The sequence below is a fragment of the Polyodon spathula genome, chromosome 5 (assembly GCF_017654505.1).
Source record: "Polyodon spathula isolate WHYD16114869_AA chromosome 5, ASM1765450v1, whole genome shotgun sequence".
Lineage (NCBI taxonomy): Eukaryota > Metazoa > Chordata > Actinopteri > Acipenseriformes > Polyodontidae > Polyodon > Polyodon spathula.
Genome location: NC_054538.1, coordinates 51,071,016 through 51,088,959, shown reverse-complemented (window position 1 = coordinate 51,088,959; position 17,944 = coordinate 51,071,016). Strand labels below are relative to the sequence as shown.

Sequence of the window (17,944 nt, the reverse complement as noted above, 5' to 3'; positions counted from 1 at the left end):
TATCTTTGCTACAAAGAGAGACGGCCATCTCTCTACTAACTTCCTGGCTCCTTTAATTTCAGCTGTTGAAAAATGCACTGTGCTTCCTACCACTGAAATTCATTCTAAAGTCTGTATCAGCCATGACTAGTAACCTAATAACTTTAGTGAACAGACGGCTAATCTGCTGGTAGGGATTTTCATGCAGTTTACCCATACAGTCATCCCATTTGGCACTTTCAAAGCTACATGGCATCTTTGGTCAGAGGCTGACGTTTTGTAAGATATAACAATTACAGTAGTGGCAGATGCATTATCAACATTGTACAGACATACAGCACTAATGTGTGTGGATTCCTTCAGTAGACAAGCCACTCCTAGACTCCAGGGCATAGCTCACTGGATTCTGAATAAACAAAACAAACTAAACATGAACCCTGTCACCATATGAAATGGCTGCAAAAACAGCCTCCCCCCTGGGAATTAAGGCTGTACAACAGCAATCAAGATATCTGATGAGTCCTTTTTGGGATGCTTTGAGGAGCAGTCAAAGTCATCAGAGTACTATACATTGTTTCACATTATTTTGCAGATGTTTCAGGGCTTTACTTACTTTAAGAGAAGTCATGTTCAATTAGTTAACTGTAAACAGCAGACTGTACAATAGTAAAAATGTTTAGATTAAAATATACATATATGTTATGTTGTATATAGATATACAACAGTAAATATCATCACTATTCTTACTGGGCTTCGCTGGCTACCAATGAAGTTTTCGTTTTAACCTTAAAATTGAAATACCCGCCTACAAAACTCTTAACACAAGGAATTGAGTGGTTATTCAAACGGTTTCTTCTTAAAATATATTTGAGAGTGAGTTAAGTATGATAAGGAAACTGACAATTGCACCTCATTGCAAAAATAATAACGTTAGCATCATTTTTATCTGGTGGACATATATGTCGCTTTTACCTTAAAGGGTTCACATACTTGCTCCCACCTGCATTACAGATATTCTGACTCATAATGCACCAAAGTGACAGCTCAGGTCTTCAGACACCGGTTTCTTCGCCCCAGATATTAGGGATATGGATACCCTTTTATGTTTTAGACGAATATTTTTTTCTTTACACTGCATTTTACTTAAAAAAAACAAAAACAAAAAAAAAAAACTTTGCAAGCCAAACACTTGTTTTGTTTTTATTAGTTAGTTATGTCTGCATGATAAAGGGATTGTAGAAGAGCTGCACTCACTCACATTCGTTTGCCTCTTTTAAATGTTTCAGCACTTTCACGCACAATTTTAATAAAACACAATAGTAAACATAAACAAACAAAAAGTATAACTCTTACGGAACACTACCTATACACAGGAACACCCTAACTAACTACTGAACAGCTAAGCTGTTTACCGGTGAACATAAACAAATAATCCTTGCGGTACAGCTTTGCTCACTTTTGTGACTGCTTGAAACCAGAGCACACTGCCTTCTGCTTCCTTCTACTCAGCAGCCTTGAGCAGACTGACTGCTGCTTCCAGTTCTGGAGCAGCAGGTCTAATTCTGTGGGCTCAGGTTCCGGAAGCCCCATCTCCTGCCTCCATCTCCAGGTCTCATACTTCATTTTTTCTGCATTTCTATTTAATTTCTCAATTAGATCTTCCATTTTCTAGGTCTACAGGAGTGCCCACGCACACTGCCACCATACGTAAAAGAGCTGCACGTTCGTTTGCCCCTTTTAAACTGAGACCAGACACGCAGAATTTCAGTTTTAGAGCTTTCGCACTGCCTTTTAATAAAACACAATCATAAACACAAACAAACAAAAAGTGTAACTCCTTACGGAGCACTACCTAGACACAGGAACATCCTAACTAACAACAGAACAGCTAAGCTGTTTACTGGCGAACATAAACAAATAATCCTTGAGGTACAGCTTTGCAAGGGTCACAGTTTGCTCACTTTTCTGACTGCTCGAAACCAGAGCACACTGCTTCCTTCTACTCAGCAGCCTTGAGCAGACTGACTGCTGCCTTTTTATATTAATCAGCTCACTTTAATTTACAATAATGCCAGCTGGAAAACAATTACACAATTAACAAAATGCTACAGGGATATACAGTTTAAATTGTTGTTATTGTTTCCATTACCTGGGAGATTGACAGGTACAGCTGTAACCAGCTCTGCGTGCTGAAGAGGATTTCCAGGGTAGACAAACCACTCCTTCACTGAAGGGGGTGATTCAATGTGATCTACATGGATGTAGAAAAAAAGAAAAAACAAGCTCAATTCATAGATTACTTATTTGGCTAATCTGATCACTGTTTACATGAGCTATCCCGAAAATAAGCACCCCAGTAACACCACCAGTACTGTGTGTGGAGAGATGCAGTTAAGAGGGGCATTCGTTCAATTATATACTTTTATCTTAGAATGTATCAAATAATAGTACGGGTATCAACAGAATTGTACTGCAGAAATCTACACAAAATAAAGCACAACAGACGGGACACAACATACATTGATGATGTCACACAGTAAAAATGTTGCCTAAGGAAGCAGATACTAAGGGAAAAATACTGCAACTCAGAACCATATAATAATGATCATTAAGCATTTTAACCAAGCTGTTGTATTCACTCCTTCCATGTCTTTCATTCAGCTGCAGCTTCTACCACATGGGTCAGCTACTGAACTAAACCCCCGTTTTTCTGTGCACAGGATGTGTTTCCGGGGGCCGCTAGCTCATTATCACTATAACTATAATGACCTGCCAATATCACTAGCATATGTTCAGCCAGGCCGTGGAAATCAAAACTTTCCCATACTAGGATGCGGTTCATCTTCTGGTCTAAAATAGCGTACCCAATTAATTTAATGTGAATTGTGATGATGACAGAAAATTAACGATAAAAAACAACCTTGTGTCACAGTACAAAAAGCACCATAACACTGATTATGGCTCAAGACAAAATGGGTAGTAATAAAACACTGCCTATACTAAACAGTAAAATGTTTTCTGTTTATATTTGGGGAAAAATATTATATAGAGAGAAATAGAGAGGTTTGAGTAGCCCTGCTTTCTTTACACAGCAAGCAGTTCAATTAGTCAGTCAGCAGTGAAACAGTTAATAAGCTTCAAATAATCAGAGAAGACAGGGTGGGGTTCAGATTTACATGTACCTGTATACTGGAACACCTTGGCGGGACACTTCGACCTTCAGAAAGTATTTTATAGGCTTATTTCCTCTCTGCTTCTAATCATTTTTGTGGTATAGCAACAACTACAAACAAGTACCTTGTAAGATTTAAATATAAGCTTATCATATCTTTTCCACGTTCATCTAAACTGGAATATGACACCAAATCATGGATAATAATGTATAAAGGGTATGTTTTATTAGTTTTAATGTATTTAATAATAATGAAGCTTTGCTGTTGTTAATATTATATGTGCCTTACTATTGATTAACGATTCTTTAAAAAAACAAACAAAAAGAAGGTCATATAACCACAACTATACAGCCTTGCTGGTTCAGAGGATTTATGTATTATGTCAGAGGAATTCAAACCCTGCAAAGATGGTGTCAGCAACTCCAATTGTCACGGAGGTATGATGTTTTCATAGAAGTACAACCACAAACTGGTTCTTTCATGCACAAGATCCACAATCGAACTTGACCCGGAGAGTCTTAGAATAGTTGTTTACCAGAAGTGAAGCCAATATGCTAAAGCATTTGGTCTTTATTATTTGGAAACCACATACAGTAGAACCTCAGAGTTAGGAACACCAAACTTATGAAGTGACTGGTCAACCAAACACCCCACTTTTAGCTGGAAATATGCAACTACTCAACCATGCCTACAATGCAGCCAGAATCCAGCTTATGAAAATCACAGCGTTAATCTACTGGAATGGTAAGTACTTGGAAACGCAAATGTGTTACACTTTCAACTGAAAGAAAACAAATGCACAAAGGAGTCTGAAGGACCGAGCAAGCTGCACAAATGCATTTTGTTTAAAACAAAATTAGAACAAGCAGTAAATTAACCCAGCTTTTCCTGGACATTTAAATCTGTGTTTTTGTTACAGTTATAATTTGAATAATAAGTTAAATTTAACATTTTTCAACATACAGGTCTATTTTAAAGCATTTCAAACCAAAACAATTCAAGTATTGCATTACTGTGCTCTATCCTTGTATTATTCGCCAGATTAAAGCTGTAGATAGCTGGTGGTCACAAATTTTCAGAGTTACAGGCATTTTAGACTTACGAACCACCTCCATTACCAAGATTTTTGTAACTCTGACGTTCTATTGTAAATACAACATGGCAACCATACGTTAGGTCCCAGGCCAAAGTAAAAGGTACTGGTACTACATTCTGCTCATGTTGCTTACCTTGCTTTGCACCCAACAGGACTGAGTAGATATGCTGACGGGCAGGCCGGTAAACGAGCGCATGTCCAGGAAGATCAGGATCTTGGTCATCCTCTAAAGTGTTGCTGCAACTGACTTCTCCAGCACTCAGGATGTTGAAAACCATAAAATTCTCAGCTCTGATGTGCTGCTCTTTTGCAAACTTCAAAAATAACAACATTGTGTTAAATAGGTTATCTTCTTGTTTCCCAAAGGTTGACCTGAAAGTGGAAATATGCTTAACAATAGAGCTTGTAAGACATATCTCTAAATTGAGTCCTTAATACAATAACCAAAAATTTGCTGTCTTCAAATTGCAGATATTTCTTTTCTGGGAAAAAAAACCCTTTTCTTACCATCACTGACAATCCATTTAAATAAAACATATAAGCTTCTACTTCTACCGTAACAAGCTAAGCTGTCAAACTGAAAGGAATTCCAACCGTAGTTGCTGTCTTCTCTCGTGCTTCTTAAATATAGCTCCAATATAAGAAAAATTGCCTACTGCTATTAAGGCTGAGGGCATATTTTTTAAGCAGTCAAAAGCAAACTGGCAGCAGCTGAATTTTAATAATAAGGCCTAGAACTTCAGGCATTACAATAACTAAATTAAGGGGGAATGTGAAGAATAGTGACCGTGAACAGTAAGAATTGCCAGGAAGGCAGGAAGGCTACTTTATCAAGTACTTGTGGTAGCTAATGATGTGCTGGTTTCGCACGGATACACTGAAACAATCCACTACCAGTAATGTGCCAGTTTCAGGAAGCTCCACATTCCATCAAGGGTCAAACACCAATTCATGGGTTTATTTTTATTCAAGTTTTGAAACAAATCTGACCATCTCAAAAAGTGCTGATCTAGTAAAGCCCTTGTTAACGTGCTTAGAAGAGAGATGGATATAATATTTCAGTTTATTATTTTTCTTTTAGTTGAAGGAGCATGGACTTCATATATGACAAACCAGAATCAACTAGTTATTCTGTCCTTGTGAAGATGTGACATATTTACTATACAAACAAATTTCTCAGTAACGTTGTGATATTAAAATTACCAAGATAAACATTGCCTTATTGATCTCACTTATTTTAGTGAAGCTGTGCACGTAGGTTTTCAAAAGTGGGACAAGTACCTAAATCCAACCTAATGTGTGGTCCCATATAAACAGCCACATTAGTTTTTCTCAACCCTTTATACAAAATTGTCTGAAGTCAATGCTATGTTATATATCTAAACTTTTAAGATGAAATGGTGCTCAAACTGCTTTGCAAAAACAGCTAAAAACTAAATTAAGTGAAAAGCTTGGCCACACATATACTTCCAAAAAACGACATCGGGGGATTGGGTTTTGTTAAATTTTGTATATAGATTTTAAAAGTACCTGCATAATGTCTTGGTTGGAGCCACTTCTTAGTTCAACCTGGGCCCTATAGGAAGAGTGTTCCTTTCGATAAGGAAGCCAAGGGGTCTGCTGCTCAGGTAGAAGATATGAATCAATTCCTTTTTCAAGCAAAGCCCTGTCTGCTTCAGACACCGGCAGTTTTGTAATTTCCTTTAACCCTTCACTTAAACACAGATGCCTTGAAATATAGTTTGCTACTGCTAAAACTTTGTTTGTTTGTGTCCATTTTTTTTCTTTTTGCCGATACAAATCCATGCAGCTATGCCGAAGCTTCTGTAATTGGTTCTCTGGCACAATGTCATTGCCGAGAATGCAAGCCAAAAGTGGGAGGTCACTCTTACTGAGTTTCAGTGTCTGGCAAAGATTTTCCCTTGAGAAATGAACAGTGACCAGTCTGCTAAGTTGCAGCTTACTAATGGATAGGTATGGGACAGTATCATAGATGAGGTAATCAGAGTCTTGTCCAAGAATGCCCATACAGTTATGAAACAGTCCATAACTGGCAATTTCATAATCTGCCTCTCGCACTGAGCACCACGTTTCTACACCAAGGGATTTCAAGGCAAATCGTGAGAATGTAGCCAGGCCGGAGGGAATAAAGAACATCTCTCTTCCTGGTTGTTGTCCAGTGGTCTTGATATACTGAAAGATTTGGCTGATTTCTTTGTTGTTTCTCAGTCTGCGTTTTACCCACTCTGCCCTCTTTGTCTGCTCCACCACTCCATCAAAGAAGAATACCAGTTTGATGCCTGCATTTGTGAATGCTCTCACGAAGGTTTCAAGGTTGTGCATATACTCTCGCCACTGCCCACCATGCACCCAAGCTTCAGAAGTGTACCAGTGCTTCAAACATGCCATTGCATCGACCACCAGAGTAGGGGTACACCCAGGCTGGTCACGCTGGTACTGCTTAGCCATCTCCTGTAGATTCACCTCCACACAGACTTCTGAACTTACATTTTCCACAAACCACTGCAACCCTTTCACCCCCATCACTCTTCCTGCTATTAGTGAGAAAATAAGTTATAACAAGTTAAGAAAAACTCATAGAAATGCAAAGTATGTGTAATACCATTCAGGAAAAAATACTTTGTCTTCCTAATTGGTGGTTGTTTACAACTTTTAACATTACTGACTTGAGGAATCTGTAATCCTACAACTGTTAGAGATGACTAGCCTATACACAGAATAAATACAGAATGACCCTAATATTCCTACTGCAGTAAAGGCATCACAAGCAAAAGCTATAGAGGTAAGCATTGTAAAGCATATAAAAACATGGAAACACATAGCAAACCTGGCAAAACTGTTAAATTGGAGTGCACTTTCACTGTAGTAAACTTTTAAAAGGGATATGTCAACATTAATCATAAATCATTATAATTACCTGTATATTGTGGCAGATATGTCTATTTATTCAAGGTAAAAAACATGCATCATGAACAATTTTCGTTAATCTACAGGTGGCAGATTTATTTTTTCAGTCTGGTATGGGCTAATTGTGTTTTGTGAAGACCATTTGTTTTTTAATTTGTAGTGCTTCTGATGGTCAAAGTTGATAACGAGTTTAGATTTTAACATCATGAGTACCATGCATCTATGGGCCACATCACAGATAGTATTCAAGATCAGGGGTGTTAATTAACTGTTAACTGTCCTTTAATTATTTATATATATATATATATATATATATATATATATATATATATATATATATATAGTGCCTTGCAAAAGTATTCAGACCACTGACCAATTCTCTCATATTACCGAATTACAAATGGTACATTGAAATTTCGTTCTGTTTGATATTTTATTTTTAAACACTAAAACTATTATTGTAAGATTATTTTTAAGAAAAAAAAAAACTGAAATATCTTGCTTGCATAAGTATTCAACCCCTGTGCTGTGGAAGCTCCCAGTTTGCACAGATGAAAGAAATTGCCCTAATGAGGACACAATTACCTTACCATTGGCCTCCACCTGTGAACCATTAAAGTTGCTGTCACATTTTCTGGATAAAAACCCCACTGTTGAAGGATCATTGGTAAGGCTGTGAATCTGAAGGAAAATGAAGACCAAAGAGATTTCTACAGAAGTTAGAGATAAAGTAATACAAATGCATAGATTAGGGAAAGGGTACAAAATAATATCCAAGTGTTTGGATATCCCAGCGAGCACAGTTGGATCAATAATCAGTAAGTGGAAGCTGCATCACACCACCCAGGCACTGCCAAGAAAAGGCCGCCCCTCAAAACTCAGCGCTCAAACAAGAAGGAGACTTGTGAGAGAAGCCACAGAGAGGCCAACAATCACTTTGAAGGAGCTACAGAGTTCAGTGGCTGGGAGTGGAGTAATGGTGCACCAGTCAACCATATCAAGAGCTCTGCATAACATTGGCCTGTATGGGAGGGTGGCAAGAAAGAATTCAAAAAGTACCATCTGAAAGCACGTCTGGAGTTTGCCAAAAAGCATGAGAGTGACCCAGCTGCGATGTGGGAAAAGGTTTTGTGGTCAGATGAGACCAAGATAGAGCTTTTTGGCCAAAACTCAAAGCGCTATGTGTGGCGCAAACCTAACACTGCCCATGCCTCAAGACACACCATCACTACAGTGAAGTATGGTTTTGGCAGCATCATGCTGTGGGGATGCTTCTCATCAGCAGGGACTGGGCATCCTGTTACAGTTGAAGGAAGAATGGATGGAGCAAAATACAGGAAAATACTGCAAGAGGATCTGCTTCAGTCTGCTAAAAAACTGAAGCTTGGGAGGAAATGCACCTTTCAGCAGGACAATGATTCCAAGCACAAGGCCAAAGCAACATTGGAGTGGCTCAAGAACAAAAAGGTGAATGACCTACAGTGGCCCAGTCAAAGTCCTGATCTCAATCCCATTGAGAATCTGTAATTTGAAGACAATCTAACATGGTGAAGCTGAAACTTGTTTCATCCTGGTATGACAGAAGTCTTTCTTATTGCTTTATTTTGATAAATTTAAAGGAATGTATTACTTCCTTCAGCCCTAAAATATATAACCTCAGATCACTCTTTTGCTTTTCTATTTTTAGCCTATAGTTTTCCTGACAACAGAATGCTGGCAAAATAACATTATTTATTTTTAACTGGCAATTTTGTTATGTAAATACCCAGTATGTGTAATAAAAATTAATTATGTGTTATTAGACTGTCATCATACTGCAGATAAAATGCTGTATTTGTGTTGTATTTGTGCTGTTATGTGACCTTCCATAAGATATTCAGTGGCCCAATTCACCAAGGTGTCAGTGTTATGTGTTAGATGGATTTCTCAATAATGTAAAAATGTTCCAGTATAATAGAAGGATGGCATCCATGTGCTATATAGGAGATCAAATAAGCCTTATAATAGTGGAATACCATAAAAGCAACTTAATTTTAATGACAATAGCTCCAGTTGATGATTATCAGTAAAATGGAATGAAATATTAGGGTTTTCATTAGGCAAACACATATAAAAAATTAACTCAAAGATATAATTATAAGGGCTTGAGGACATGCACCGGCTGTTGAAGTTTTTATTTAAAAAAAAAAAAAAAAAAAAAAAAGATACATGCAAAACACAATTGCTGATGTGAAAGTCTGAAAAGAGTTTTCACTATTATCCTATGCCATACATACATATCAAGGGATATGGTAGAGGTGCCATATCCATACCCCCCTCCCCCCGTAATACCAATCTTAAATTAGCTCAGGTGTAACCAATCGCTTTAAAAATAGCACACCAAGTTAAGTGGCCTCCACCTGTGTTAAATTGTAGCGATTCACATGATTTCAGGATAAATTCAGCAGTTCCTGTAAGTTCCCTCTGCTGGGTAGTGCATTTCAAAGCAAAGACTCAACCATGAGCACCAAGGCGCTTTCAAAAGATCTCTGGGACAAAGTTGTTGAAAGGCACAGATCAGTGGATGGGTATAAAAAAATATCAAAGGCCTTGAATATCACTTGGAGCACGATCAAGACGATTATTAAAAAGTGGAAAGTGTATGACACCACCAAGACCCTGCCCCTCCAAACTGGATGACTGAGCAAGAAGGAGACTGATCAGAGAAGCTACCAAGAGGCCAATAGCAACTTTGCAAGAGCTACAGGTTTTTACGGCCAAGACTGGTCAAAGTGTGCATGCGACAACAATATCCCAAGCACTCCACAAATCTGGCCTTTATGGTAGGGTGGCAAGAAGGAAGCCATTCCTCAAGAAAGCCCACCTTGAATCCCATTTTGATGTATGCAAAAAAACACTCAGGAGATTCTGTAGTCATGTGGCAAAAAGTTTTGTGTTCTGACGAAACTAAAATGGAACTTTTTGGCCTAAATGCAAAGTGTTATGTTTGGCGCAAACACAACACAGCGCATCACCCAAATAACACCATCCCTACTGTGAAGCATGGTGATGGCAGCATCATGTTATGGGTATGTTTCTCATCAGCAGGGACTGGGTCACTTGTCAGGATAGAAGAGAAAATGAATGGAGCAAAGTACAGAGAAGTCCTTGAGGAAAACCTGCTGCCCTCTGCAAGAAAGCTGAAACTAGGACAGAAGTTCACCTTTCAGCATGACAATGATCCAAAGCACACAGCCAAAGCTACACTGGAGTGTCTAAGAAACAAAATTATAAATGCCTCTGAGTGGCCCAGTCAGAGCCCTGATCTACATACTGTACTTTATTGCAAGCTATTGAGAGTGTTAGAATAAGGATAATTAAAAGGCACCTGTCTTACATTTTAACACACATGCTGAGACAGCACTCCAGATAAGCTGCATACTGGGTGTTTTATTATGCATTGAAAAAAATATGAATTATGTATGAGATTTAAATATAATGCCTACAGAATACACATGCAGCATTTTTGCTGCATAGCTTGAGTTTACGCTATCAAGCCTCAATGGTCAATTGTGACTATACTGGATGCGGTAGCTAAAGAAGGGATCACAATTGTAGCCTATCTGAGAATTGCCAGAAACTAATGACCAATCAGTCCAGGTTTTCATGGTAAAATAAATAAATAAATAAAACATACGGCTGAACTGAGCTGTCTTAGCCCCCCCCCCCCCCAACCTAGCCTACCAATTTACCTGTTATCTGTTACCTAATTTGTAGATAGTAAATCTATACATTAACAAGGCGATCAATAAGGAACACAATATTATAATTTCTTTATTTGCATTATTGAAGTATCTGTACAGCTTTTTATTTTAAATATTAGAAATATATTGTATGTGCAATGCAGTTTTTTTTTTTTCTTGTTTTCTTTAAGTATTGTATATTCATCTGCAGAGTAGGAATAAAAAAAAATCTGTTTCTGTGTTTATTTGCTTTACAGCCCTGTTGTTTGTGGTCGATAAAGCAAATAAGAATAATTGTTGTTTTTCTTGTATGACCAAGTTTTTGTACAGTAGTTCAAAGTAACATTACAGTTAAAATGTAAGGCTGCAGTTAATGCCTACCCCATAAGTTAGCATTAAAGTAAGTATGCGGTAGTAACTCATGAGGTAATGTTGCATTTTACTCACTGTGCAGAGATTTACAGTCGCAGACAAATGTATTGGAAGCCTACACTTAATATAAGATAATTCAAGAAAACAAGGCAAAGACAAGCATTTATGGACATTAGCAACTAATTAATGTGACAAAGACCAAAATATACAATTTCTGGTAGTTTTCATTACGTCTTTATTAAAAAAAAAAACAAAAAAAAAACAAAAGCAAAGGCAATTTCAAACATTTGTTCAAGAATAAAGTATTGGCACCTTTACTTTACAAGTCTGTACATTTTTTATAGAACTAATTAAAAAAATATATAGGTCTTTTCAATAGTAATTAAGTAAGCAAGAACACCCAACACAATGGCATTACCAGGCATTATACAACCGTTTGGGTTTGGGTGCTAATACTTGTGCCATGAACGAATACTTTAAATTTATATATATATATATATATATATATATATATATATATATATATATATATATATATATATATATATATAAATATTTTTGTTACATGATTAGAAACTGTGTATTTTGCTTTTTGTTTTATTAAAAACTGGTTGAAGTTTACTCCTTAATCTATTGCCTTAAACTGTGGTTTAAGAAGCTTAAGGTGCTAATACTTATGTCTGTGATGAACCTTCTTTAATTTTTGTTACTGAGTGTGTCATAATTTGGGGGTAAACGGAAGCTGCCTGTCCGTCCAAACACCTCTTGCATATTTTTATGATGAAACTTGAAAATTACATTTAGCACGTTATTTCAGTATAAGACTCTCGAGATAAATAGGTCTGTCTCTCCACCCATATGTATGTCTCTTTTTGCATATTATATTAAACTTATGCACATATATGCAAGGGAGCTGGAACTAGGGGTTCCATCATATACAGGGGAAACAGTTTTGTTCAATGGCTTTCAGCACCCCCACTACAAATTGTTCCAGTGCCACTGCATATATGAAGGCATACATATCAACCTTACAGTTTTACATGTGTATACAGTGGATAAAGTTCATGGTTATCTTGAATGTCGAATGACCTTTTTGTTATACAGTATGCATCTTTTTAAATTATTAATTCTATTTAGTGCAGCTGCAATATTTAATCTGGGAAGAGGCTTTTGGGATTACATGATGCAGGGAGGGAAGCAGTTTACCTGTAGATAAATATTACACTATACAAGGGCAACATTATTATTTTCCCCTGCAGCTCTGAAAACAAGATACAGCACAATCTATTACAATGGGTAAGTGACAACTTTCCTTCAGAAATCTGTTATTTGGCTCACCTAAAAATACAAACTGCAGTTTTAATCAAATATTTCACCCCAAAAGGGCGTCGAGGAAAAACAAGCATGTTCCTTAGGCTTCTCGCGCTACTTCAAGATAATTGCAACCACAGAGGTGCAGTGAGCATACTTCAAACAAAACTATAACTGACTAGGTAACAACCAACAGGAAACCTACACAAATACCCAGACGGAAACTACGACTGTTTTCAGAAGAGTTCAGTAGTACTGTATACCTTGACAGTGAAGAGTGGCCTTATTAATTCTCATAACAAGTAATTGTTCTGTTAATGAGATATACATATAAAAACACTAATTCAGATTAAGTGATGTCACACGGCAGTGAATGAGTCCGTGATGAAACAACTATCCAAAGAAATCCTTAAAACAAGATGGAAGCGCAGGGATACCAAAGTAAGAAAGCGGTTTACTTGTGCACTTACTTTTTTGTTTGACAGACGTTGTGTCCAGGTTAAATTGATACACTTCTGGGTGTTAACACTGACTGAATCAGATGTCGGATATTTTCATAAGTCTGTGTTTTGTGACCGAGAGCACCTGTGCATTTCACACGGTCTCGACATATTAAATTAATAGCAGCAAGACAGCTATGGTGTTTTTACTTTTTTTTTTTTTTTTTTTAAATAATGTCACTATAGTTCCAATATAATTAACTTTATTAAAATATATGCTTCAAATTAAAAAGGTCCCTGTGGGTACTCCACTGACACAAGTAAAGTACGCCACTTGAACTTTCACTTTTATTCTATTTCCGGTTTATTCAGCTGACTGTGCGTCTCTTCCGGATGCAACAGGAACACGGGGGTAAAAAAAACTATTTAGATGGTCTCATAGTACCTACAGCAAATACGCTTAATACAGAAAGAAAAAACTGTTGGCAATAATAACATTGCAATGAAATACAAAAAAACTGAAAAAAAAAAAACTAAAAATGTAAAAGCTAATATCGATAGTAACTTAACAAAGATTTCAGCCTTCAAACACTTTCAGAGCGCTTCTGCAGTTCCAATTGTCTTTGTGTTTTAAAAGTTATTAAAATAATAACACATTTTAAAAATGTCACTGGATTCCCATGCTGTGTCAGTATATTAACTACTACAGTGGTGATTTGAAATGTTGTTATTAGCTAGTTGGGAGGACCATTCAAAACGGTAATAATATTGTTGTTATGCAGTACGTTTATAGCAGAATTATAGTTCACAACGTATTATTTAGATGTATTCTATTTATTTGCTGCAATCGCCTTTTTGGGTCGTTTCCTAGTGTATAGTGTATTTGGCCTACTGCAATTAAACAACAACAACATTTATGAACAAAGGGAGGCCATGTGGCCCGTTAATGCTAGTCTGATTCATAACTGATTGATCCCAAAACTTTGTCAAGAAGGATCTAGGATCCCAATAATTTGGTGTTCTACCTGTAGGAATACAAAACGTGCACTGAAATACAGAATACATTGCATTTTGTATTATTTCGCTGTTGTCCATTTCATATGCGACAGTAAATGAATAGATGTGCATGTATATGGTACCTATTAACACAAGAAACAAACAGAAAAAGAATATACAGCGCATTTTTAGTGGAGTAATGCACAGAACATTTTGAAGAGTCATGTTCACCAATTTCAACAATAATCTGATTGTCAATGTTTTTTTGTTTTTTTTTAGGTTTTGCAGTATAGAGCAACAAACTAGTAAGAAGCATCTGGAGCATGATTAAAAAAAAATTAAATGCACTTCAAATTTGTAAATTGAACTTTATGGTAGGTTAGTTAGGCCTATACACTGCATCAACAAGTTTCACTATTTACAGAAATATACATTTGCAAAGTAAGAATATGCAAACCAGCTTCTATTTTAAAGTTCTTCCAATCTGAATACAGTATGTATGACACGATTATATATATATATATATATATATATATATATATATATATATATATATATATATATATATATAAAAAATAAAGCACCTTTGCTGTTTTAAAAAATTCAACAATCGATTCAGCAACAACAGATTGATATCTTTACACTTTTGCAGGACATTTAAAACTTTTGAAGTCAATTTATGTGTTAGTCTGATGTTTTTTCTATAGGAAGAAATAAAATAACAGCATGTGTCTCTGGAGTAAAGATTAATATATTTAGTGACTGTGCAGACAAAGCCTGTCCATTGTGGCCATGTCTCAGTGAATGTGAATAGGATGGAACATATGCAGCCTGTCACTGCAGGTGCCTACATCTGTTCTTCCCCAGGCAGATGCTCATAGAAAGTGAGAGAGCATTTCTAAAGAGGAACCGCCCCGTTTAAACCCTCCATTCACAATACTTACCTTCTGCAGTAATCCCGGTCGCATTGCTCTGAAATGGGGGTGGGCTTATTAGAAGGTACACATTGGCTAACTGTCGGCATTTTGGTATTGCAACAAAACCTAAAATCGGATCTGCTATTTGAAGGCACATTATCTATCTATCTATCTATCTATCTATCTATCTATCTATTAAAAAAAAGGTTGTGTTATGTGTTCCTGTATAACTTTTTTTTTTTACTTTGTTATTTATAATTAAGAAATTGTCCCATTACTGATTAAATAAATCGCACGCACGCCCTCCTTGGCTTTGTAAATGTAATCATGGGGGTACTGTAACACGAACAGCCAGCCTGCTCTGTGGCTAGCTAACTTGTTGAAATTTAAACTATTCGTCTTTTGATCTTTCTTTACACGTAGTTTATTTGGTGCAATGTAAGATGACATTATTTAATACATTAAACATGTTAATAAAACAAGAAATATCTAAGTGTTTAAAAATAAAATAAAGTTGTAAAATATTAACAAAACTTTACATCTCACAAACGATCGCAGTATGGAAACATCTGAACTGCACACTGCAATATACGTAAATAAAATATGCACGCTATAACATTATCAGTTTAATCTTTGCTTTCGGAGACTGAGTTTAACTGGCTATGCTCTGCATTCTGAAGTGGACTTGTTACTGATGTCGAAGGCAATCTGTTGGTTTGAAGACGTGCAAGATATTGTCTTCTTTCTCTTTTCTCATAGCCAGGGGGTATGTGTAATCCTATGCACAATGACATTTGCTAAAATTGCCCTTGGGAACCGGCAGATGTTCCTTGGCAGACATCGGCACGCGACTGGCCTCAGCCCTCTAAGAAAATTCAAATCGATCCCATCCTCCCCCAGACCTTCCTTACACACACACGCACACAAAGTAGTGAACACCACCCATCGCAAAACTTTACCCAGATGACCCCCAGCAACAAACTCAAAAAGAATAGGGCCACTCTTAGATTGGTTCATACATCCTGATGAGCAGCTGGCCGCAGTAACGTGATCTGGAGACAAAGGAATGCCCCCTCGGTTCTAGGATCACAGGTAAACATGCTAGCTTTGTTATGAAAATTAGGTTAGCGACAGGATGGGAGCAGATGATTTGCGCTATTTTTTGTGTTTATTTTTTTTAAAGAGGGAAGGATACATGGCTGCTTATCCATCATCTGCCCTCTCTGTGTGCCAGCTGAGCCACGCGACGTACCCTTTCTTATTCTAATCAGCACATGCCTTAGCAACTTTACACAACACTGATGCAAAATGTATTAATCCGTTCATACAAATATCCAACTAGTTAAAAAAACAAAACAAACAAAAAAAAAACCACGTATTGCCCCTGTTCTAAAGTGTGCGTTCTCCTGTATCTGAAAGCAAAACCAAACACTACAAAATCATTTTTCTTTCTTTCCAAAATACTTTTTAACCCCCTCATGTGCAACCATTCACTATAGTTTCTGGGCGTCAGTTGGTTCGGGTATCTGTGTTATTAGGTATTTTCAGTTTACCTAGAACTATATTTTAAAAACATGAACACATTACAAGAAAACTGGGACATATATTATTGATTAATACAATTATTATTATTATTATTATTATATTATTATTATTATTATTATTATTATTATTATTATTATTATTAATAATATTATCAGATTATGGATTACAGTTATCAATAATATATCCTAGATATAAATGTATGTGTTATATAGTACTTGTGTCAATCTGTTTAGACTGAGCAGAAACGTCCAGAATATTTGTTGTACTGTATATGTGTTTCAGAAAAAAAAAAAAAAAAACATTAGTCAGTTTTATTTTTCCAGAACGTTATACTGTTCTGTGTTTACCTTTCCATTAGCAGTGTCCTTTTATTATCAAAACGAAAGTCCCATCTTCCCTAACCATATGGCGATGGCCATGCCGTTGCAGGTTCTTTAACATGCTTTTAGTCCAATTTGGATGAAGGGTGTGTAATGTGGAAGTGAAGTAGTATAGAGACATGCAGTTGGAAGTGAAAAAACGCCATTTGGTTAGGAGCAGATGGCTGGCTAGGGGGCTGATCGCGTCTAAAGGCGTGTCATCCCCTTCAGATAGAATCCCCAAGGGCTCCCCCTGTATTCAAAATCAATGAAAATTAAAGTGCAAAGAAAGGATGAATAGTTAGACCTCGAGTCCCTCCATTGTTCATCCCAGCTACTGGTGGGCAGGAGTTAAACTACAACAGGCTCCTATAGAAACACTTAAGTTAAACAGTCTCCCATAGCCCAGCCTCTGGAAGAGGGAGAGAAGAAGAAAAAGGAGCTTTCTGCCTGATTTAACCAATACAGAATCGCGTGGCATAAATTAAGTTTGAAAAGAATAAGTGCACTGGGCAGGAGTCTGATGGATTTTAGGATGCCTTTCAGTTACGCTTTGCTGCAGTAATCGAGAAATCTGTGCCACGTCAATTTAATAAATGCCCAACTGGGGGAAGGGAGGAGGTGTTGGGACATCTTTTTGTCTAAGCCCTTGCGCGTGGAACCACCTACTTTTAGACGTGTTAACTGTTATGCAAGGACAACACTAAATTGGTATAAAATACTTTAAACAGTGAAATAATTTAAACATCGTTACTCACAAACTCGTTACTTGTAAATATGTAAAAATAAAAGGTAAAGCAACATTGCAGGCTAGTAGCTTATTAATTCGAAACTGGCATATGCTTGTGTGCTCTCAGTAATTATATAACATACAATGTGTTGATAAGTAAGACAAGTAGGCCCAGTAAATGACAACAAACTATAAACAAATACATGTATTTCATTAATTGTCATTGTTATTAAGATTTGCCAATGTCTCTTCAGGGCACTAACACGTGATCAATCAATAATAAACTGGCACAGCAATTACATTTATTTTTAAAAGTGAAATTGTGTCAAACTGTGCTGGAACTCATCTTCTCATCTTTTGTAATTAAAGTTGCATT

The 17,944-nt window shown here is 36.7% G+C and overlaps 1 protein-coding gene across 2 annotated transcripts in view; it reads right to left on the bottom strand.

The window, feature by feature from the left end:
* The window catches only part of fam120b (family with sequence similarity 120B), a 61,316-nt gene extending 46,803 nt beyond the window's left edge, over nucleotides 1-14,513 (bottom strand). Inside the window, exons 1-4 of one of the 2 annotated variants that reach the window (XM_041250730.1) lie at nucleotides 13,052-14,513; nucleotides 5,779-6,803; nucleotides 4,382-4,562; nucleotides 2,129-2,230 (exon numbers count right to left, since the gene is read on the bottom strand). In XM_041250730.1, the coding sequence (XP_041106664.1) occupies nucleotides 2,129-2,230; nucleotides 4,382-4,562; nucleotides 5,779-6,792 (1,297 nt within the window). In that variant the 5' untranslated portion in view covers nucleotides 6,793-6,803; nucleotides 13,052-14,513. The remainder of the gene's footprint in view (nucleotides 1-2,128; nucleotides 2,231-4,381; nucleotides 4,563-5,778; nucleotides 6,804-13,051) is intronic. The other variant, XM_041250731.1, reaches the window with a different exon arrangement.
* Between the last annotated feature and the right edge of the window lie 3,431 nt (nucleotides 14,514-17,944).